Raw genomic sequence first — 23,007 nt, 5'->3', positions numbered from 1 at the left:
GTGTATGTATCATGAATATTATTTTAAGTCTCCCTATAAAATTGAGGCACTAAGACAAAGATTACTCAGTTTGGGTCTGAATCTGGAACTGCTTCTGCCTTTCCAGGATCAAACCTTATTATATAGTATACATTATTATTGTTGTTGTTATTATTATTGTTATTTTAATTTTATCCTGCTTTTCTCCAATGGATGGAACTCATAGAAAAGAGGTAAAGCACAACTGACCATCTCCTTGAACTGTGAAAAATGTAAGTTGTGCCTGCCAGAGTCAAATATGTTTGAAAAGAGCTATCTGAGGTGATAAGTTACCATGTGCTCATAACACCAGTCTCCAAGGAGTTAACTGAAAGAACTCTGTATAGTCATCCCTTCACATTTTAGGGACACAAAGCCCACTAAAAAAGTGAAAAACCATGAATAAAAATGCATTTTTTTCATTTGCGTTAATACTTTTCTAGGAAATATAGATTCTCCTGGACAACTCTGTGGTCAACATTTGGCAGAAGTTAACCACAGACTCACATTGCAAAACATACTTTTAGAGAGGTCTTCTGTCTAGAAATTTCGAGGTCCCAGAGAGACCTTGAATTTTTAATCCATCTGTGAATAATCAGTTCTGCAGTAGCCAACCCCACAAATGTGGAGGGCCAATTGCATAATTAAGTGGGTGGCCCAGGCTGAGCAACCTTCCAGTTTAGAGGTAACTATGAAATTAACTCCACATTGTCTCATCCAAACAGAGAGTTCTTCTTGCTCATGTTGATGGTGGTGACTGTGGGAATGAATAGGAAGACAAAGGCATCTCATATTCCTAGATCTATACAAAACTTCATTTCTTACAAGATCTGCCTTGTAGGACTATAGTTCCAAGGCCAAACTAACTAGGGAGTTACAAGAAAGGAAACATTTTTACAGGCTCTGGAATAAGCAAATAAATAAATCTGAGATCTCCACATACACACTCTCAGCATAATCAACACTTTAAACCTGACTCTTAATCTGTTTAGTTATAATTTCCTACCTAGAGCAATAAGCCCAAAGAGCAGGCCAAGCAGAAACAGCCAGGCCAGGAGCAAACCGAGGAGCCACTTCCACCAACTGCAACAAGAGGCACAAGGACACCAGGCAGGAGCAGCACCTGGCCCTCCACAGCCATTATCACGCTGGATTTCTACAATTAGAAAAAAAAACATCAGGTTTTTAAAAGTTAAGAGCTTGGACTGCAACATCATAAAAGCTTTGTGTCAGGTGGGGCAGAGAGAGTTGTTAGAGTCAGAAACCATAGGATGAATATATCCAACAGATGCCAGTTTGAAGAGCATATGTTACAACTCCTTTCACAAATAGATTTATGAAACTTTTAATATTTGTAAGTAAATCTACTTCATATTTTTTTACAATGAAGGCTAAGTCTGCTTTATTTCTCTGCTAGACCATAGATTGTGGGAGTGGAACTGATTATTGCTCACCCTTCTGCTTGCAAATACCAATTATTCTGCTTGTGTGAGACATCTCCCACATTCTTCGGTAGAGAGTCCAAACATGTTTCTGCCAGATCTCTAATTTCTCTTCCAGATTTTGTATCATTTTTCCATTGTATGAATAAATAGCCACTATCTAATGAATACATGTGCACATTTATATCACACAAACAACCTAATTTGGAATCATGCCCAGAATCTCCAGGCTGCTCTGGAGGTGATGGGTTCCACTTTCCTGGAGGCAACTAACCAAATATTAACCATTTTTTCTGTATGTTCAATGGACCATTGGGAGAGTATAAATCTCTACCAAGAGACCCACAATTTGGTCATGGAATGATCTGTATACCTCCTTCTTGGATGTGCAAGGACATGTGACTGTACAACTCTAGTTACCCAGCTACTGATTGGCCATTGGGCATTGTCACGCATCATCTCATCAGTTCTTGTGCACCCTGGGAAAAAGGATTAGCTTTTGTCCTTCAGACAAGATTGCATGAGGCATAGCTTCTGGAGTAAGGAAATGCTCAACACCAATTCAACAGAAAGACATGGGATGGAGGGAATAGCCTGAGCAATCCTAGTCATGCTGGTTGTGGGGCCTCTGGAAGTTCTTTGAAGCTCCTGTTCATTGTATTTACTAGCTATAATCTCCAAGAGATTAAAACACTCCTACTTAAATATTTTGTATATTATTTACTTGGCACATGACAGGTTGTCTCCTCAACCTTTACAGCACTAAAAACAGATAACTATCCTTATAAAATCTACAATATATTAATTTTACCTAACAACATTTTGAACCTCTTAAAATAATATGTTGCTTTTCTAGGAAGGAGATTGCACCTACCTGCATAGGTGGCTTTGTCCTTTGTTGAAACAGATTTTAATCCTCCTGTTAGAAGACAAAGAGGAACAAAAGGAGAAATGTCTTATTCCACACAGCCACACTCTTTGTTTTAGATGAAAATTATGTCACTGCAGCACAGCTGCTCCAAACATACATCACGGAGGAATAGTTGGCCAAAGATAGAGACTTTGCTTCAAATTTGTAATAATCTGAGGTAGCAATATTAGAATAGCTACTGCAACACACAATTATTTTAATGACAAATGCATAAGGATAAGTACTAAAACAATTATTCAAAGACGAGCTGCAATAACAGGACTCCTTGATTGCAGAATAGTAGTGTTGTGATGGAGTCTTCGAGTAGTGATACTACTGGGAATACTCCCAGTAGTATCACTACTCAAAGACTCCATCACAACAAGTTGTGACTCTTTGTATATATAATTGTGTGTGTGTGTGTGTGTGTATGTGTGTGTGTATATATATATTTGTGTGTGTGTATATATATATATATATATTACTTTGTATATATAAATGTATATATTTTCATCATGTCTACATGATTTTTTTTAAAAATTACATCAAGGCAGAAGATCAAGGATTTACCATTAGTTTCTGATTTCAGGTAGGAATCCCCACCGTAAGAGGAGGACATGCCCTGCTTGTCTTTCTTCAGAGTGTCTTCTGAATAATAACCTACAGAGGATTCAAACAAAATACAGTTCATGGTACCTTGAAGGAAACCTGACACTCAGATTTTGTAAACTGGCCAAGTTCCAAAGTCAACATATTTTTCTACAGTTCATATTGGCTTAAGAGGCTTTCAGGTGGACCGCTCATATACCACCAAACAGAAACCACTATATTGCTTCAATCTTTTCATCCCATGCAGATTTGTGTGATCAGAAATGAAATAGAACTATGTATTTTATAAAGTCTGAGGACTTTTATCACACCAACCTGTAGTCTTGTGGCAAATGGGTTATTTGAGAAATGAGAATATAGTATGATTGGAATGATCACTTTCACGCCTTTCTGAAGTTGTACCATTGACACTTCGGTGATGGGAATTACCATAATCAGTCTCCCACGCTGCCTCATTTTCTACTGGTGTTTGCCCTACCCAGCACATGTGTGCTGCGTTTTCTGCTTTGTCACAACTACATAGTTGAGCAGTTTTGGCAACTGCATGTCATTAGATCTTACTACACTTTCCATTATAGTGATTATAGCAAAAGGAAATTATTTGACAAGAAACAGTGGTGATACTGGATACATCGATGGGTATTTTCCTGTCAATGAAAATAGATGATCCAATCATGATTCAAGAGCAATTCAGTTACAGGACAGATATGGAATCATGCAATAAGCCTGAACCAAAAGGTGCTGTATTCCTGTCGTAATTGTGCTTTATCAACCTAATGTGATAAAGTCCTAAGTGGGCCATGACAAACAGGAAGGAAACAAACCTCCACTGAACCCAGTGCCAGATGCATTAAAAACTTTTCCGCTGTCTTTACTCATGACCAACAGCTCCATCTCCTTCTTGGGTGTTATATTCTCTTTCTCTAGGATCACAAACTTGCAGTCTTTCCGCAGGATGTCATCATTCTGAGAGCCTACTGTGGTGGCAGCTAGATGGAATAGAAAAATCAAGTGGCAAAGATGTAGAACATGAGAGAATGAACACTAGCCTTTGAAATATGCATGTTTTGTACAAAAACCCATCTTTTTTCCAGTCTCCACATCTGGATTGAAACTTTTATTATGGGTTTCCTGGCTATGGAAACTATAAAAACATCAGACAGTCCACTCCCTGATACAAATATACCAGGAGAACATCAATCTAAGTATTTGGAGTAGCACATTTCATTTTGTATTATGTGTAGGTAATCTGTTTCTCTTCTAGCAGCAATACAAGAAAAGACTGAGAGCAGCAACACGCATAGCAAAAAGGGCAGATTGGAAACTACCTCTGTCATTGATTTATCCAGCAAGACTATAGCAAAGCTTTTAATTAACTCACTAGATTAACCATACTAGATTTAGTTTTGCAGTTTTATACATTATGTAAATCAAAGGCTGTTCCACTTTGATAAACACTTGCCAAAAAGCATTGAGAAGAAGTATCAGTTCTCAAATATATTTCATAAACAGTATTTTATTCCTTGTTTCCAAAATGCAATGGCTACATCTAGTGGACAATCTGGTTTATAACTTCCATTTGGTGGGATTTTCCTGTTGATAATTCATGTTACCAACCAGTACATAAAGGCATTTATCCTGCCAGTGTAACAAATGTGCAACTCCTCAGTGGATTCATATCTGTTTTGGTAGGTCATTATACTATTCCTTTTCAGGTGCTGAGAAATCTCCAAAAGGACATCCAGGAAATCAAAGAACACTCTCACAACTAGTGAACGAATCCCTGATTTCTGATTTAGAAAAGTCTAGCTCTCCATAGCAAATATGGAGTGTTTATTTGTAGAAATGGAAATACACAAATATTAAGAGCATCCATTGGGCAGCACTTGCAACAGTAATCTGCAACATGTCACAAATCTTGGTGCCATTCAATTATATCTTCTTAAAGTATCTTAGTTATTTTAAATTGGTGTCTTTCTTGTTGCTTTTCGCCCAAAAGTAATCCCTCAGAGAATACAAATCATTCTCAAACTATCCTCAAGTGCATGGCTGATATTGTATGAAACATATGCACATGCCTACATAGACCTCTCGGTCACTCAGCAGCAATACTAGTCTAGCCCTATCAATGACATGGAATATTTCTGACTATTCCTGCATAGCATAGCATGCACTGCATAGCATGACTGAGTCACTAAGTAAAGGTATTACTTAGTGGCATTCAGTCTAGTTGTATCCGACTCTGGGTGGTGCTCATCTCCATTTCTAAGCCGACTTTGTCCATAGACACCTCCAAGGTCATGTGGCCAGCATGACTGCATGGAGTGCTGTTACCTTCCCGCAGAAGCAGTACCTATTGATCTCCTCACATGTGCATGTTTTTGAACTGCTAGGTTGGCAGAAGCTGGGGCTAACAACGGGAGCTCACCTGAATTTGAACCACCAACCTTTCAGTCAGTAAGTTCAGCAGCTCAGTGGTTTAACCCGCTGCTAGCACAGATCAATATTGACTATATGATTAACAGTGATGGGAGTTGTGCTGTGTAGCAGTCAACAAGTAACCCATTCCTGCTTCATCCTGTCTCTGTATGGCCATCTATTGGGGGTTCTTTGAGGTGTCTTTCCTGCATGGCAGAGGACTGGACTGGGAGGCCCTTGTAGCCTCTTCCAACTCTATGCTTATATGATTCTATGAAATAAGAGGAAAATTCACCATTTGTAGATGAGGTGGACACACCAGTACTAGTCACTCCTGAGCTCTGCTGCACAGTATTTTTCTTTACCCCATATCCAGTTGTTACTAAAGGAAGAAAGAGAGAGAGAGAGAGAGAGAGAGAAAGGAAACTTCACAACTGCTGGAAGAAAAGATATGTTCTGTGCCTTCAGGTCAACTCTGTGGTTTTGTAAATACATTATAACTGTATTCTCAATTTCTTTTGACATGATAAATAAATACATAAATAAATATGGTCAACTCTGACACCAACTTATGGAGTTTTTTGCCACAATTTATTCTGAGGAGGTCACCTTCGTCTAAAGTGGTTTCTATGGCTGAGTGGAAATTGGAGCCTTGTTCTGCTGTTTTAGTTCAAGTACTAGGTACTAATAAACCCTGTTTCTACAAAATCTGTGTAGTGTTCTTTAGCATAGTAAAGTTTGGTGTGTTTTATTACCAAGGACAAAGCATGTTGTAGCATTTTAAAGAAAAAACAATTTACAATGCCACACTCCACTTCATCAGATGCACACTTTGGCAAGGGTTGGGAAAGCACCATAAACAGTGAGGTCAAAAACCATAAGAACCAAAATTACAAGCATTTAATTAGAATTTATATAATGTTTGGCAATAATCCTTTAAAATTCCACAGTTTTCCATTCATTATTGAATATGAGATCTTTTGCAACACATACCATGTGTTCTTCCACTGATCTATGGCCCTCCCTACTCCAAATGCTGAGACACAACTGAGGTTAGTGAATACAGATAGAATACAATGTAGTTATTCTATGATCAGCTATCTAAATTGTGTGAGAAAAATGGGGAGGAGTAATTTTTCAATATTTTCCCAAGAGGATCTTAATTCCTAGGACCCTTGTATGCCTTAGGTTTCCCTTGACATCAAGTCCAGTTGTGTCTCACTCTAGGGGTTGGTGCTCATCTTCATTTCTAAGCCAAAGAGTCAACTTTGTTGTCTGTAGACACCTCCAAGGTCATGTGGCCAGCATAACTGCATGGAGCACTGTTATCTTCCCACCGAAGCGGTACCTATTGATGTACTCACACTTGCATTAGTACAGAAAAAAATGACTTGCAATGTGGTATTACTTACATGTGGAGGCTGTGGTTGCACTGTTGGCAGCACCAACTGTGTTTGGTACCAGGTTGTTCTGAACACCATATACTGCAAAGTAAAATACCTTAGTTGAAGATCATGTTTTGTTTTGTTTTTTTTTAAAGAAAGAAAATGAAAGAAAAAATACATAGCCAGAACAATCCTCTTCTTGGAAAGAATATTCTGAACTAATTCATTCTTAAATAGTGATGCTGAGAACCTGGAGAATTACATTTCTGGGTACAGTCAATATAGTTACAGGCCGGCACTATAATCTGTTAATAATCTGTTATGTTTCACATCACTTCTAACTATTTTCTCAAAAGTGCCTGAATTTGCATAACATACTATGTGATTTGTCATTGGAATTCACAAATGGGGGAAATCCCCATGTTCTTTGTGCAATTATGATCTTTGAGGATCAGGTGATGCACAAACAATGTAATGGTGCTACATCTAGGCAGGCTTACGGATCCTATTCTGGAAGAAAATAATGGAAGTCTCCTTGTTGACAATCAGGAATGGAAACCCTTGCAATAAAGGCAGGTGACCCTCCTTGAAAGGTAGTTCAAGCCCAAAACCACGTCTAGAGTGCTTTTCCCATTCTCCTCTTGGGATCAAATAAGGGAAACAAAGCATAACTTTTCCCACTTACACTCCATCTCAGGGAAACCATTATTATCAGTTGACTCTTGGTGTAGCTATAATGTGAATAATGAAGCTGAGAACCTGGAGAATCAAATGTCTGATCTACAGTCAAGATAGTTACAGGACAGCACTACAATCTGTTCATTGTAATTCAGAAATGGAGACATCCCCATATTTTTTATGCAATTATTAATTTTGAAGCTCAGGTGATACACAAACAATGTAATCGTGCTAGATCTATGCAGATTTAGGGATCCTATTCTGGAGGGAAAACATGGCAGTTTCCTTACTGAGAATCAGGAATGGAAACTCTTGCAATACAGGGAGTTAACCCCTCTTGAAAGGTAGTTGAAGCTGAAAACTTGGTCTGAAGGGCTTTTCCTATTCTCCTTTGAGATCAAACAAAGGAAACAAAGCATAACTTTTCCCACTTACACTCCATCTCAGGGAAACTATTATTATCAGTTGACTATGGGTGCAGTTACAATGTAGAATCCATGCATTTTGACATAATTTTAACAGCCCTGGCTCAATGCTATAGAATCCTGGGATTTGTAGCTTGGCGACGCATCAGCACTCTAAGGACAATGCTGATGGAAAAATGATTTTAGTGATGAGATGCTGAGGACTTGTGTTTTATGTTTTTTATTGTTTTATTGCTTTTGTATGGTTTATATTATATGTACAGTTTTAAACTGTATTTATGTTGTTTGGGGGCATTGACTGCCGAATGTAAACCACCTCGAGTCACCTCTGGGTTGAGAGGGGCGGTATATAAATATGGCAAATAAATAAATAAGGCAGAGAAGTCTAGGGATGCTGTAAAACTGCAGCTCCCATGATCACATAGCATTGAACCATAGTCGTTAGTGTCAAACTGCATTAATTTTACAGTGAAAGAGCCCATGATTTTCTTTGAAGCAGATGCAGTTCCAATAAAATCCTTTCAATATGGGCATCTCAATTTACAGAGGGATGGATCCCACTGAAACCTAGGAAGTCTTTTGATGTCACTAATATAAGAAATTAGAAATCAGAGAACCATCTTTTCAGAATATATAGTAGCTAAAAGGAATGTGCTGCAAACATTTTCCCCAACAATAATAAATAATAGTAACAAAACACAGCATAAACTAAAATATACTGATTCCTTTAATAAAAGTTCCAAGTTCTGAACCATTCCAATACCTGTGGAAGATGTGCTGAGACCAGTGTTGAGAGTGGGACAGCTGGGAGCCAAGTTGTTTGGGACCCCAAACACTGTAGGAAAGATAGGCAGAGAAAGAATAGTATCGATTATACAGAAAAAGAGTGAAAAGTTGTCCAACCCGAAGCTTTCCCTCCACTCACTTCATCCTCCCGGGCACGTGATGAGGGGCAGCAGCCTGCTATAAACTGAGGCTGCCCCTCATACTGGTTTCTCTTTTTCACTTCACTGAATTAAGGGGATCTTGTTGCTTTTGGAAGACTTAAAGAGGGGGATTGAATACATGGCTGGCTTGGTGGGAAAAATATCTAAGCGGACGCCTGTCAATTTTTATGGCATGATATAAAGCTTAAAAAAGATTCATTAAGCACCATGGTACTCCCATTGTGGGTGAAAGGCAGGCTTCTAAAATGACCTCTCTGGGTTCTGTGACTTGGGTCGCTGGGAAGTGGGCTCTCCTTGGAGCTAGAATGGGGTTTTCTCACCCTTGTAAAACAATATGGTTTGGGAGAGAATCTCCCCAGGATAGCCTTCCATTAAAATGGCCAGAGTGAGCAACCATTTGGATTACTTCCGGTATTTAGGTATTGGCCCAAGAGTGGTCTGTGGAGATAGTCCCAGGACTGACCCCTAGACCTTGACTATGCATGTTAGGTGGCTTGAATCCCCACTTTTTCTGCAGGTTGCAGAAGTTAAAATAATTACATAAGTGGGTCAAATGCTGGCTCATTACTACCACACTTTATTGCCTTGTCTCTTTATTTCATGGTGTGGGTACAAGCAATATATCTAAGATGTTGTGCTGTTGTTTGTCTTCTAGTTAACTGATCAGTATGAACACCATTGGTCCATTTGAAATAAATGTAACTAAAAAGTTTTTTTACTTTGAAATCCCATTCCTTTGGGCTCGTTTAGACTTGTTAATGATGCTCTTCATTGATAATATACCTGATCCAGTCGAATGGGCTGCAGTGTTGATCAGAGATGAGCTTTGGGCCATGTTGTTGTGGTAACCGCCAAGAGATGACCCTGCAGGCAGGGTGGAGGACCACATGTACGATGGCAGGGCAGCATTCAAGATGGTGGTGTCATATGTCCCTGACACTGGTGGAAAATCAAAGAGTGACACCTCAAATTAGATTCAGGTTAGATTAGTAGTTTATACTTAATAATCAGCTCACAGATTAATATTTCTGTTGAAATTCTGATTTAATCTGCTTTTTAAAAAGTTCTCTAAGATATTTTGGTTTTCCAAGTATTTTTAATTTACAGAAATCCTGACATTTAGCCAAATGAGCTAGGGCACCTGGGAGCTGATGTCAGTTGGAGGACCAAATTTTGGGAACTTCTGGTTAGGGGCTTATATAAATGGGCCCCTGAATGAGGTACTGGGGCATTTTTGGCACATTTTAGGTCAGTTTTGCCACTGACCTAAAAATTAAATATTGATGGCATTGTCGTTCACTCCACTTTTTGGAGATTAGAAGAAAACTTTGTTATCAACCCTGATCTTCTTTGCATTTGTGAATGCATTCTCTGCTATTCTCTGTACTTTTGTGTTTTGACAGATTAATGTACAGTAAAAGCTAATGGGAAAATAACAATTACACACTATTACAGTAAGGGTGAGGAAAGTGTTGGCACCCCAGATATTAGATTAGAATTCCTATCAATTGTAGAGAGCATAGGAATAATGGGGGCTGAAAGAGGGAGCATAAGAGATAGCGGGAATTTCAGTTGAAGGTCTACACATTCCCTATTGATTTTGTATTTTTAGATTAAGACCATGTGGTCTTTGATCCTTCAAATGTAGATGAACATCATTGGACAAGCTGAGTATAGGTGACAGAAATTGGAGTTCAAGTACATCGAGAGGCCTATATGCTCCTTAGATCTGCTTTAGAGCCTTTGTCTATTCTTTACTCATGGATCCTGTTTTTGCCTGAATATGGTGTTTTTTAATGCAATGTATTTTGCCTTTGATTTTTAAAAATTGATTCCATAGACTAAAACCATGGTAGGTAAAGGTAAAGGTTTTCCACTGACATTAAGTCCAATTGTGTCCGACTCTGGGGACTGATGCTCAACTCAATTTCTAAGCTGAAGAGCCGGTGTTGTCCTTAGACACCTCCAAGGTCATGTGGCCAGCAAGACTGCATGGAGCACCGTTACCTTCCCGCTGGAGCAGTACCTATTGATCTACTCACATTTGCATGTTTTCAAACTGCTAGGTTGGCAGAAGTTGGGGCTGACAGTGGAAGCTCACGCTGTTTCCCAGATTTGAACCTGTGATCTTTCAGTCAGCAAGTTTAGCAGCTCAATGGTTTAACCCACTGCACCGCCAGGGGCTCCTAAAACCATGGTAGACCACTTGAAGTCCCAAGGGACTGTCTGGGTTTCATTTTATTAAGAGACTAGCAAGGCCATACCAGACTGTGTGCTCTCTGTAACCATCTTGGTTTCCACAACAGCTTTCTTGGGTATAGGAAGTGTGCCTGATGGGGAGCGAGTTGGGCTGGCACTAGCTGATCGACTTCCTCGAAGCAGTCGTTTGACATCATCCAGTTCTGTCCCTGAAAGAGTAAAGAGATATTGGAGACCCAGATCCACATGCTCATTTCAAATACATGTTACAATTAAAAATGTAGTGAATTATTTAATGTAATAAAATCATTTTAGAAAAAAACCCTGATGTATCTGAAATGAATGATGAAGGCCCCCTGTCTATTTTGATTGCACATTTCAAACTATGGCTACTGCCATGTGAACATTTCTTAGCATTTCTACTCCATTTTGTCCTGCTTGTAGCAAGTGGTTGGAAACCATACAAGGGCTATAAGTAGACAATAACAATGCTTAGGCCCCTGTAATATTCTGTGACTGAATGAGGCAAGGCAATTGCCTCATAAATGATGCATATATGTTTCATGTATCACCCCAAGATCTATCCTCTAAGACCACATGATGTATCATTTAGCAATTGGATTACTAAAGATTCCCACTTCCCATTTCTAAGAAATAGTTTTGTGACCCTCCTCCTTGTTGTTCCCACAGATTAGAAAAATATTTAATAACATCACAGAAACAGAACAATTGCCAAATGGTCAAAGGAAGAGGTCAAAGCCGAAACTCATGGATTATTAACCACAGGGATTCAGCCACCATTGTTCTAATCCACAAAACCCGCAGCAATACTTACACCTGGTTGATGGAGAAGCACTTTGCAGCCTCACTCGGATTTCACTCTCTGGAAAGGGACAAAAGGGAAGAGATGGTTTTTTGTAAGATGGGACACTTGTTAGTAACCTGATGTCCTGCACGTAGCTTTGAATTGCAGAAGATGTATTGCAATGGATTAATAACACTGGTGAGTGATATGGTTTGTCAGACTCACTTGCCCCAAAGTTTGAAAAGGACAGTACAGCTGCTTTGACATGCCTTGCTTAATTGCTTGTTGCAAATGATTGATTGCAATGACAGGATTGCCATTATAAAATTGCACTATGCTTACATTCCTAGGGTCCGTTCGCATTATACATTTATAATACTACAACTCCCTTAATTACTAGGGTTCTTTCCCTAAGGAATCTTGGGATTGCTGTTTAGGGAGGTGCATTTTGAATCCTTTGTCTCAGAGCTCCATTGCTTTCCCAAACTAATGGTTTTTATGTGGATTTTTATTATGTCATGTTAAATGTTTTTAATTGTATTTATGACTGTTGAGGCATCAAATTGCTGCCAATTTGTAAGCTGCCTCAAGTCGCCTTCAGGCTGAGAAAGGTGGGATAGAGATACTGTAAATAAAATCTCCTCCTTCTTGGGATGAGTAGTTAAAGTGGAATCATTGAGCAACAACTATATTGTGTGAAAAGGTTCTTGGTCCTTCTACCAATTTTATCTGAGTTTGTAGCTAACTGAACACTCATGATCGAACCCTATGTACAACCTGCTCTCTTCAATTTGTTTCACGGATAAGAGAAGGAGAACGTGATTTCAGGAGCTAGACAAACCTAGATATATTATTGTCTTACCACGAGTTTGGCTCCGGCCCCTAGTAGCAGAGGAACCTGTAAAAAATGGGGGGAAATTAAATTCAATTGCATTAAATGTAATCTGAAATATGATGGCTGGAATCTTGTATCAGCTAACACTTAACCAAGTATTTTCTTCTGGCCTGACCCCCACATCCCCTTCAACTAAACCTGACAGAAACTTCATTCATCCATGATCTGATTGGTGGCAAAATGGATCTCTTTCTCCCCATGCAACTGATGCCTGGTAAAGTAGGTGTGTTACACTCATCACAATAATATCATAATTGTGACAAAAGTTATGATCATGAATATGAAACAGTTATCTAATTGATAGTTGTTCACTCTTCAACCTATTTTACCAGCTATCAGCTGTATGGAGAGAAGGAGGTCCATTCTGATGGTGAATGTGATATGATTAAATGAGGCTTCCATCAGGTTTTTAGGTGGATTGGGGTCAGGCCAGGAGAAGTGACTCAGTTAAGTCCTTAAGTATAAGCTCACATAGGATTCTGGCTGACATGTTTAAATTTATTAAAATATTCCTATTTTATCCTAGATCACAAGATCTGAGGTTAGTGAACAAGCAAAAGCAATATGCTGTATTTAAAGTTTTCAGTCTTCACACAGATATGCAAAACTCTTCTGATGCGCCAGGTCCACTGGCTGCCGGTTTGCTACCAGGCACAATTCAAAGTGCTGGCTTTAGCCTATAAAATCCTAAATGGTTCCACCCCAGTTTACCTGTCCAAATTTATCTCTCCTTATGAACCATCTAGGAATTTAAGATCTTCTGGGGAGGCCCTGCTCTCAATCCCACCTTCCTCATAGGCATGTTTGGCGGGGACAAGAGACAGGGCCTTCTCAGTGATGGCCTCTCGGCTGTGGAACTCCTTCCCCAATGATATTTTATTGGCCCCCCTCCCTCCAAAGATCTGGCTCTTTAAACAAGCCTTTGGAAATGCAGCATAATAGATAAATATGGTACTATGAAAGAGTGAACATTGAACGGCTTAGACGATGCTAATGGAAAATGAGTTTAACTGGAAGACATTGATGATTACATGTTTTTAATGGTTTTTATGTGGATTTTTATTATGTCATGTTAAATGTTTTTAATTGTATTTATGACTGTTGAGACATCAAATTGCTGCCAATTTGTAAGCTGCCTCAAGTCGCCTTCAGGCTGAGAAAGGTGGGATAGAGATACTGTAAATAAAATAAATAAATAAATAAATAAATCTGTGGATAATGATGGTCATCTGGTCTAAGAACACCTTAGAGTTATGCTGGAGGACCTAGGAAATGCCCAGAGAGGACATATTTTGTTGGAAATGAATACATGAAACCATGAGTATCGGTCCTGTGGATGTGGTGGTAGTGGATGTCAAACTGTTACTTATTACATATTTTTATCACCCAGAACAGTACAGACATTCATATGACTTTCTCCCTCAGGTAGGAAACTTTGATTTGAAGAGGGCACCGTGTATTATTCTAGTCTAAGCAGAACAATGCCTTCATTAAGCCCTCTGCTAGGACTCAAGCACCCACAATGGTACCAGAGGGATGGAAAGAGGTTATTCTTGCAGTTCACAGAGCATTTCTAAATCAGTCACCTCTGCAGATAGTAGACATATGCATCACTTTATCTATTAATTGCATGACTGTGAAGGAAGGAAGCAATTTGTTTTAAATAAAGGATTCTAGACCAGGATTAAAAAATGAACAATTTAAAATATATGTAAATCAGTACCATTTGCATAATTTATTCCATTAGGAGAATAAGAAGAATTTCGAACTATAGAATGTTAAGCTCCCCCGACCATAATCTCTTCCCAAATTCTTCTTCATAGTATGAATAATAAACATTTACCAAGATCTTTCCTGGGAAACTCTGGAGAGGAATTTGCACTTGAGCTCCCTGAAGAAGAAAGAAGAAAAAATATATTTAAAAACTCTCTTACATATTGTGTGATACTGCAAGGGGCAATGCACTAATACTACATCAAAATGAAGGGACTTGGGGTGGCTTACATGGGGACTAGCTTGTTCAAACATAGATTAAAACTTAAAAACATCACACAATGTTTATAAAAACTATATCATAAACAACATAAAATAACATCAACAAGAGCCAATGGCCTGACATGGTAGTCAAATACTAACTCGGGCGGGAAGGGACTTGTGCAATAAAGTTGTAAGGACAGGGAAATTGGAAAAAGTGCAGGAACCAGATGATAAACTAGGGCAATAACACCACAAGTGAAAGAATTGTGGCTGCTGGTGTTATTGTGTGCCTTCAAGTCATTTCAGAATTGTGGCAACTCTAAGGAATGCATCACAAGTATTTCAGGGGCTGAGAGTCACCCAGTGGGTTCCTATGACAGAACAAGGAATTGAATCCTGGTCTCTCTGTAAAAGGAGTAATATAGACCTTTTGGTACTTTCAATTAATCAGAATCCAAGAACATATGCAGAAGATCCACTGTTTAGTCTACAATAGACAGAAGGAAGTACATGGCTACCATTGATGGAGCATTGGTTTAGACAACCATGTATCATACTTTAGTCTAAATCAGGAATAGAAAAAACATCAGCTATTTTCAATTTCTTATTCTACAGGATGCAAAAAGCCACTGGCGGAACAGATAGATCCAAAACAAGCGAGACTCGGGTATTGCAAAGGGCAACTATATGTTGACAGGTTCCTAGTATATTCAGAACAATTGGTCAATGCAATCCTCATTCCCAGTTTTCTTCATACTGTGATACCTTCATATGTCGCATGGCGAGTGGCATAGGTTTTTCGTTCGAAGGCTGAGCCAGGTGATTTGGGAAGTGTAGAGGAAGGAGCAGTAGCTTGCTTGTAGGAGGAGGAAGAGGAGGTATTCATTCTAGTACTTCCACCTATAGATGAAACAAAACCTCCTCAAATACATGTCCAATAAAGGATTTGACTGTGACGGGAATGAGTGTTTTTCTTTAGTTTCTTGGCCATGCAATGACTACAGATTAGCCACAAAGCCTCTTTGTGCATGCATCAATACAAACATGGATTGTTTTCATATAATTGTAAGAAGACCATCTTCAGATACTGTCATTGAGGGGACAATGTGACCAACATTAGTGTTGGACTCATCTTGGAAAAGTTACTATTTGAATTGAAATTCCCAAAACCATCCAGCTTGCACAGCCACTTGCCATTCTGCAAATTGTAGTCTAATCCAATATCATTGCCAAGCTTTGGTTCCAGAGAATTAGCCTTTTCCTCAAAGGGAGGGCCAAAACTTACCCTCAACATTTAAGATGGAAGACTTGCTCTGAATATTTAAATGTATATTCTGCTTTTCTACCAAAAATGGATCTCAAGGCAAGTAATAATAATAATAATGTTGCTGAATTTCTTTAAATCTTGGTCATCATAGACAATGGTGATGACCATTCTGGAGAGCCACACAATCCCTTCAACTTTCTGGGAGTTTTCTTTAAATTAAATAAAGTAAATAAATAAATAGATGACAATGTAAATTGCCTCTTAGATGATTAAATTTACATAAGAGGGTTCTGGAAAATTTACAAAGCATTTTAGCTCCAAAATAACAACGTGTAGTAGGTTTCTTGAGTCACCTTTGGGCTGATATGGGCGGGGTAAACATGATATAAACAAATAAATAAATAAACAAACAAACAACTTAAACATGAACCAAGAATGTCATGCAGCAGCTAAAAAGCCAGTGGGATTTTGGCCTATATAAACAAGAGTATATTGTCTAGATTCAGGGAAGTCATGCTACCCTTCTATTTTACCTTGGTCAGACCACACCTGGAATGCTGTGTCCAATTCTGGGCATTGCAATTGAAGGAAAATGTTGACAAGCTGGAAGGTGTCTAGAGGAGGGCAACTATAATGGTTTGGAGAACAAGCCCTATGAGGAGCGGCTTAAAGGGCTGGGCATGTGTTTTGCTGTGCAGAACACAAGCCTGCAGAAAAGAAGGCTGAGAAGAAACATGATAGCCATGTATAAATATGTGAGGGAAAGTCATAGGGAGGAGGGATCAAACTTGTTTTCTGCTGCCCTGGAGACTAGGACATTGAACAATGGCTTCAAACTACAGTAAAGGAGATGCCACCTGAACATGAAGAAGAACTTCCTGTGAGAGCTGTTCAGCCGTGGAACTCTCTGCCCTGAAGTGTGGTGGAGGTTCCTTCTTTGGAGGCTTTTAAACAGAGGTTGAATAGCCATCTGTCGGGGGTGCTTTGAATGAGATTTTCCTGCTTCTCGGCAGAAGGTTGGACTGGATGGCTCACAAGGTCTCTTCCAATCTTTGATTCTATGATTCTATGTATTGAACTTTTCTGCTAGTTCATGCAGTTCTGCTCTTTCCTTGTTTCCTCTACTAACAAAAAAAACCCGCTTTTGGAAACAGATGGCATGGATTTTGTACACAGAACTAGATGTGATGAGCAATGGGGTCATTTTTGTCTCAGTAGTGAGGACACAGCAAAACACAAGCCATGCCTGGAATACTATGGCTAATACGCAGTTTGACAAAAGACCTAGCAACTGTATGACTTTCTGCCCCTTGGATTTTTGTCAGTTCTTCAAAGTGAAGTATGGCTGTGGTTGAAGAAGACACAGTCATGTGAATGTCAGCCTTCAGTTTGTGGAAAATGGGCCCTTTGTACTCTAAGCAGAGGACTATTCTTGTATAGTTGCTTGCAGCTCTGGCACTAGTATCATTCAGAGGCTTCCCCATTAAACTGTTTTAGGAACAAAGAACTATTGTTTGGAGACCTTTGCTGACCAGACCCAGCTCTAGTTCACTTTTTAAATCCAATTTACAGATCAGCTTGCAAAGACAAAAATCTCAAATAACTTCTTAATTTAAGAAACTTGGGCTTGCTTAATGCTGTTTTGAGAATCATACCTCTAACCAGACCGGGGGAGAAAGTACAATTTGGGGAATTCAAAGCCCCAATATCCCCCACTCTTCATCCACTATGTATTGGTGAAGCATTCAGAGAAACAAAGGGTTTCAAAAAATGGTATTTCAATGAGAAGCACTAAAAGAAAACACACTGTTTGTTCTAGATTAAGTAACTGAGAAAGTACATTTTGGGTCTATGGAGAGCCAAGGCAGCTGGGGCTATCCATGAAGTGATGAATCTACCCTGTGATTTAGTGAGATTTAAAGGGAAACTACTCAAGGTATTTTGAACTCTTTCCCCATGACAGATTTTGTATCTTGGATAACTCCTTCAAGGTTCAAAGAAAAACCCCAAGCAGATATGATGCCTCAGTGGACTTTAGTTGTCACTATGCTATTTGTATGTCTTATGTTCTGCATAATTCATAAAGATTTAACTTTTCTTACTTCTCTTGGGTATAGCAACTCCAGAATAAACTAAATTCATGTGTTGTCAAAGGCTTTCATGGCCGGAACACGACCATACAGCCCAGAATCATTGCTTTGCTGTATGATCATGTTCCAGAAGCATTCTCTCCTGACATTTCACCCACATCTATGGCAGGCATCCTCAGAGGCCTCAAAGAGACAAGAGTTCTTTCTCCCAACCTGGACATTCCACAGATACTCATATATAAACCTCCTTTGCTTAGTTTCAACAGACCCCACAACCTCTGAGGATGCCTGCCATAGATGTGGGCAAAATGCCAGTACAGAATGCTTCTGGAACATGGCCATACAGCCTGGAAAACTCACAGCCACCAAATTAGTTTGTAGGTAATTATGTTTTATTGTGAACCATCCCACTTTATACCTCTCTTTTCCCGCAGGGTGGACTCAAGAATAAGACTGATCAAGAGTCCAAAGAAATATAATCTATTTTGGGTAAACAAAACCAAAAAAAGGTGACATTTAAATCCTTCAACACAAATGCTTTGTGGTGACCATTCTCTTTGTAAAAACTTTGGAGAAGGGCTTTGTCTTGCCTCTGTTCTAGACATTCTACAATGTAAACAATCCTGTGACTGATGCATTCTCTTCTCCTCCCACTTCCATTTATCTGCCCTCTTGTGATGTTGTTTACATTTGGTCCTAGTTTGAGACCCACTTACTGGCTGAGGCATAGCTGCCACCGTGACTGTATGTCCTCTTTTCCACTCCACTCCCACCACTGTAACTTGTTGTTTTGAGCCCACTGCTCCCGCCTCCTTCTGTCAGAGAAAACACAAAAAGAAACACTGCGGGTGAAAAAAAAGGCAGGATGACGGAATAACTGCAGTCTTTCAGTGTGGCCACCCAACTTAAATATGCTTCTTGTGTATCTGACCATTTTGAGAAGATTTTTTATTGGCCTGACTGGTAACAATTTCAGCATTTGCAACAATGGTGGAAACAAAAATAAATTGCTAGGTAAAGGTTTTTCCATGACATTAAATCTAATCGTGTCCGACTCGGCGGGGGGGGGGGGGGGGGCTGCCCATCTTCATTTCTAAGCCAAAGAGCCGGCATTGTCTATAGACTCCTCCAAGGTCATGTGACCAGCATGACTGCATGGAGTGCCATGACTTTCCCACTGAAGCAGTACCAATTGATCTACTCACATTTGCATGTTTGTGAACTGCTAGATTGGCAGAAGCTGGGGCTAATAGCGGGAGTTCACCCTGATCTCCAGATTCGAACCACTGACCTTTTGGTCAGCAAGTTCAGCAGTTCAGCGGTTTAACACGCTGCACCACTGGGGGCTCCAATTAAATTATAGAAATGAAAATTTTAAATTAAAAGGTTTGAGAGACAGCATGGGGTGAAGAGTTTGACCTGAGCACTGAACACTTGGGACCAGAAAATTGCTCTTCTGGTCCCAAGCATTTCAGATAAGGGATACTCGGCCAGTAGTGTGAATAATTTCTGGTCTCACAAGAACAGGGAAAAATGGTTGAAATGCTACCTTTTTACTTAAATAGCATGTCAAAAGAGCAGCAGAAAGCAACAGCATTGCCTTACCCCCCCCCCCTTTTTTTTGGATCTGTCCCTTTTAGGGGGAGAAACAAACAAACAAACAAACAGGGAGCAATATAAGTGACTGCACAACTGGAGTCAGACTGAATTCTATATAGCCACTACTTACTTGGAGGAAGAGATGTCAACCTGGTGGTAACTGTTTCTGTAATAACTGTGAACAAAAAGAAAGAAAACCATGAATCATAAATATATAGGATATAATGCAGCATAATGAAAAGAGGTACATGAGTTATCATTTAAGACAGATTCCTTTTTTCAAAACTTAACTGAAATTGAAGTGTGAAAGAAAGCCAATGAATAGGTTTGAAAGTTAACTTGAACCTTAATGTACCCTGAATTTTCTTTTTTTACAGACAAGTACTAAAAGTATAGCAAGACACAACTTTTCTGAAGAATATTCAGCAGGGCCAATAGCACCGTGTCTGGTTTCATATTACGTTAAATTCTTATTATCTTCTTTTTCAGAGTTAGATTATTTTACTCTCTTTTCCTTTTTGTCTTCATTTTTTTATTTTTTAATGTACATATTCATAAAAAAACTCAAAACCATTCTATACTCATGTACGTGTGTGTGTGTGTGGACCACTGCAATATTTCCTGACAATAATTGTATTTTGCTATGCCATTCCCTCCCTCTGCTCTCCTGTTGTAATGACTTCCTGTCGTTTGGGTTAAATGTCTAGTCTGCAATTAATGACACAGCACTGCACTTTCGTCCCATGCCCTAATTCATGAACTACTACTGGCATTATACTATTCTCTTGTTCTTGTTTACAGTTGGCCATGTTTTACAACAGTTCTCACCATAGGTTATTGGACGCTGTCTTGAGCTTGAATTATTGTTTCATATGCTATTGGTTATGTCTTATATTGTATTGTGTGTTTATTCAATCTGTTGTTTTAGGCACATTGTGCCATATGTAAGCTGCCCTGGATCCCTTTGGGGAGATGAAGGCGGGGTACAAAAATAAAGTTGTTGTTGTTATTATTATTAATAAAGACAGTCATGTAGGGTTCTGTTCTTCCTATTACAGTATTTCTACCATTCTTCGTACTGGCATAAATTCCATCGCAGGATTCTAACAAATTAAATTATGAAGCCTTCTATAAAAATTTCTCTCTATCTTTCTTTTTACAAAATTTAGAAATGTTTCCCGGTCTTTGATAAAGTTTTTTTTGTGTGTTTTTTCTTTGCTCATCAATGCCAATATGTCCATTTCCGCTACTTTAAAATTTTTTCAATCCAGTCTTCTATTGTCGGGAGGTCTAGCTTCTTCCAGTGTTATGCATATAGCATCGATGCTATATGCATAACATATATCATGTAGTGTGATACTTTGTAGTCTTATGATTTTGTTTGTTTATTTGGCATTCCCAATAAAAATAATTCAGACTCTGACTATATATTTGAATGAAAAATTTCTTGTAGTGTTTTTGTACCTTGCCCCAGAATGCTCTTGTTTCTTTTACAAGACCAAGACATATGGTACAAAGTTCCTTTTTGTTCCTTACATTTCCAATACTTGTTGTTTCTTCCTTTATACATTTTAGAAAGTTTTACTGGGGTCAGGTTTCATCATTTTGCAAACATTTTGTCTAAGGTCGTAGCACAGAATTTTCTTTAATCAAATAGTTCACATTTTTTCATTTATCGAATTCTGTTTTGTCTGACATTTTGTGCTCATTTACTCATTCATTATTTTATCAGTTCTGGTTCAATTTCCATCTTCAGTAATACTTTATATATATTTTCTAAAAAGTATTCTTCATTAGTACATTTTTTTTTCAAATCCTGACTGTTCTCTTTCAAATCCAATATTTTTACTGTTTCAGTTGCCTATATCTGTACCACTGTAGGTGAAGTCCTGCATCCATCAACTCATCTTGCAATCTCTTTCCCTATCCATATTATATACATCCACTTTTGGAAGTTCAATTTGGCACTTATAATCTGTCTTATTCCACCACATGGCTGATCCACACAAATGATCTCTGAAGTAGATTATACATCCAGATATTTAAAGATCAACAACAACAACAACAATAATAATAACAACTTTGTTTATATCCTGCCACCATCTCCCAAAAGGGACTTGGGCCGGCTTACAGCGCAGCACACAATAGTGCCACATAAACGCATAAAATAACTCAGCATTTATAAACATCAGAACGGCACCAATTAGCATAAAACAACACTTACAGAAATTAACAAAACCCAACTCAATTAAAAAAACTCAAAAACACAACAATAGTTACTAGTTCAAATAAGCAAGTTAAAATGTCAACATTAAAGTGCCAGAGTGAAATGTCAGTCTGTTTTGGCATCTGATTTAGCTGGTGCCTTAATCATTGTCAAAGGCCTCTTTGAAAAGCCATTTTAACTCCCTCCAAAAACACTGAAGTGTGGGGGCATGCTTGACCTCCCACCAGAGGGCATTCCAAAGCCGGGGAGCCACCACTTGAAGGTTCTCTCCCTCATCCCCATGATTCGCACTTGGGACGGAGGGGGGACCGAGAGGAGAGCCCCCCCAGGCAGATCTTAGAGCCTGTGCCGGTTCATAGAGGGGGGTGCGGTTGCATAGATAGGCTGGATTTGAAACTTGTACGGCTTTGTAGGTAATAACCCACATTAGGTAATAACCAGAATCCAAGTATTCTGAGGAAATGCATCACTTACGCCTCTCTGTGACTTCTGTTCCATCCCTTTTGTTTTTCTTCGTTACAGCATCCATATCATTTCTATCTGAACAAGAAGAATAAGAGAAAAGAATCAATACCTTCATAACTTCATAATTGCTATTCTTTACTATAGGGGCCACTGGACAGTAAAGTCGTGATTCATTCCTTGCTTTGCAAGTAATGTTATGTTGCTCCTTAGGCGTTATAATTTCCACATGTCTATCTAGACAGAGAGCCAGAATGGTAACATGTTTTGGGTGTTAAACTATGACTCTGGAGACCAAAGTTTGATTCCTGGCTCAGCCATGAAAACCTTGTTTGAGTCACATACATAACCTTGTGATAGGTTTGCCTTAGTGTTGCCATAAGTCAGAAATGACTTGAAGGCTCACAACAACTACACAAGCAACCACGACTGTGAATTTTCTGTGAACAGATAATATGTTTATTTATTTAAATATGGTAAATAAAATAAATAAATAAATATGTGTAAATACTGTAACATGCAAGTTATAGTGTAAAACTGTGAAATACACTGCACATTTAAAATGCTCATGTTTAAAAGAGAGATAAATGTAATAGTCTTATATGAGAGTATATGCTCGGAGGCATTGCATGCATTTGGAGGTAATGTAGATGT

The 23,007-nt window shown here is 38.8% G+C and overlaps 1 protein-coding gene across 3 annotated transcripts in view; it reads right to left on the bottom strand.

Annotated features, from left to right (window-relative positions):
• Window positions 1–23,007, bottom strand: part of COL17A1 (collagen type XVII alpha 1 chain) — an 82,379-nt gene that overhangs the window by 48,322 nt on the left and 11,050 nt on the right. For 2 of the 3 annotated variants that reach the window (XM_060768342.2, XM_060768345.2), the window contains exons 2-17: window positions 22,366–22,431; window positions 19,795–19,839; window positions 18,782–18,880; window positions 15,474–15,608; window positions 14,575–14,622; window positions 12,699–12,734; window positions 11,867–11,914; window positions 11,097–11,240; window positions 9,616–9,771; window positions 8,649–8,720; window positions 6,810–6,881; window positions 5,693–5,779; window positions 3,804–3,968; window positions 2,941–3,030; window positions 2,335–2,379; window positions 1,025–1,174 (exon numbers count right to left, since the gene is read on the bottom strand). In XM_060768342.2, the coding sequence (XP_060624325.2) occupies window positions 1,025–1,174; window positions 2,335–2,379; window positions 2,941–3,030; window positions 3,804–3,968; window positions 5,693–5,779; window positions 6,810–6,881; window positions 8,649–8,720; window positions 9,616–9,771; window positions 11,097–11,240; window positions 11,867–11,914; window positions 12,699–12,734; window positions 14,575–14,622; window positions 15,474–15,608; window positions 18,782–18,880; window positions 19,795–19,839; window positions 22,366–22,420 (1,447 nt within the window). In that variant the 5' untranslated portion in view covers window positions 22,421–22,431. The remainder of the gene's footprint in view (window positions 1–1,024; window positions 1,175–2,334; window positions 2,380–2,940; window positions 3,031–3,803; window positions 3,969–5,692; window positions 5,780–6,809; window positions 6,882–8,648; window positions 8,721–9,615; window positions 9,772–11,096; window positions 11,241–11,866; window positions 11,915–12,698; window positions 12,735–14,574; window positions 14,623–15,473; window positions 15,609–18,781; window positions 18,881–19,794; window positions 19,840–22,365; window positions 22,432–23,007) is intronic. The other variant, XM_060768344.2, reaches the window with a different exon arrangement.

This window comes from Anolis sagrei, chromosome 3 (genome assembly GCF_037176765.1).
Source record: "Anolis sagrei isolate rAnoSag1 chromosome 3, rAnoSag1.mat, whole genome shotgun sequence".
NCBI lineage: Eukaryota > Metazoa > Chordata > Lepidosauria > Squamata > Dactyloidae > Anolis > Anolis sagrei.
Note: the sequence above shows the minus strand (reverse complement) of the source record. Positions and strands in the feature narration are given on the sequence as shown.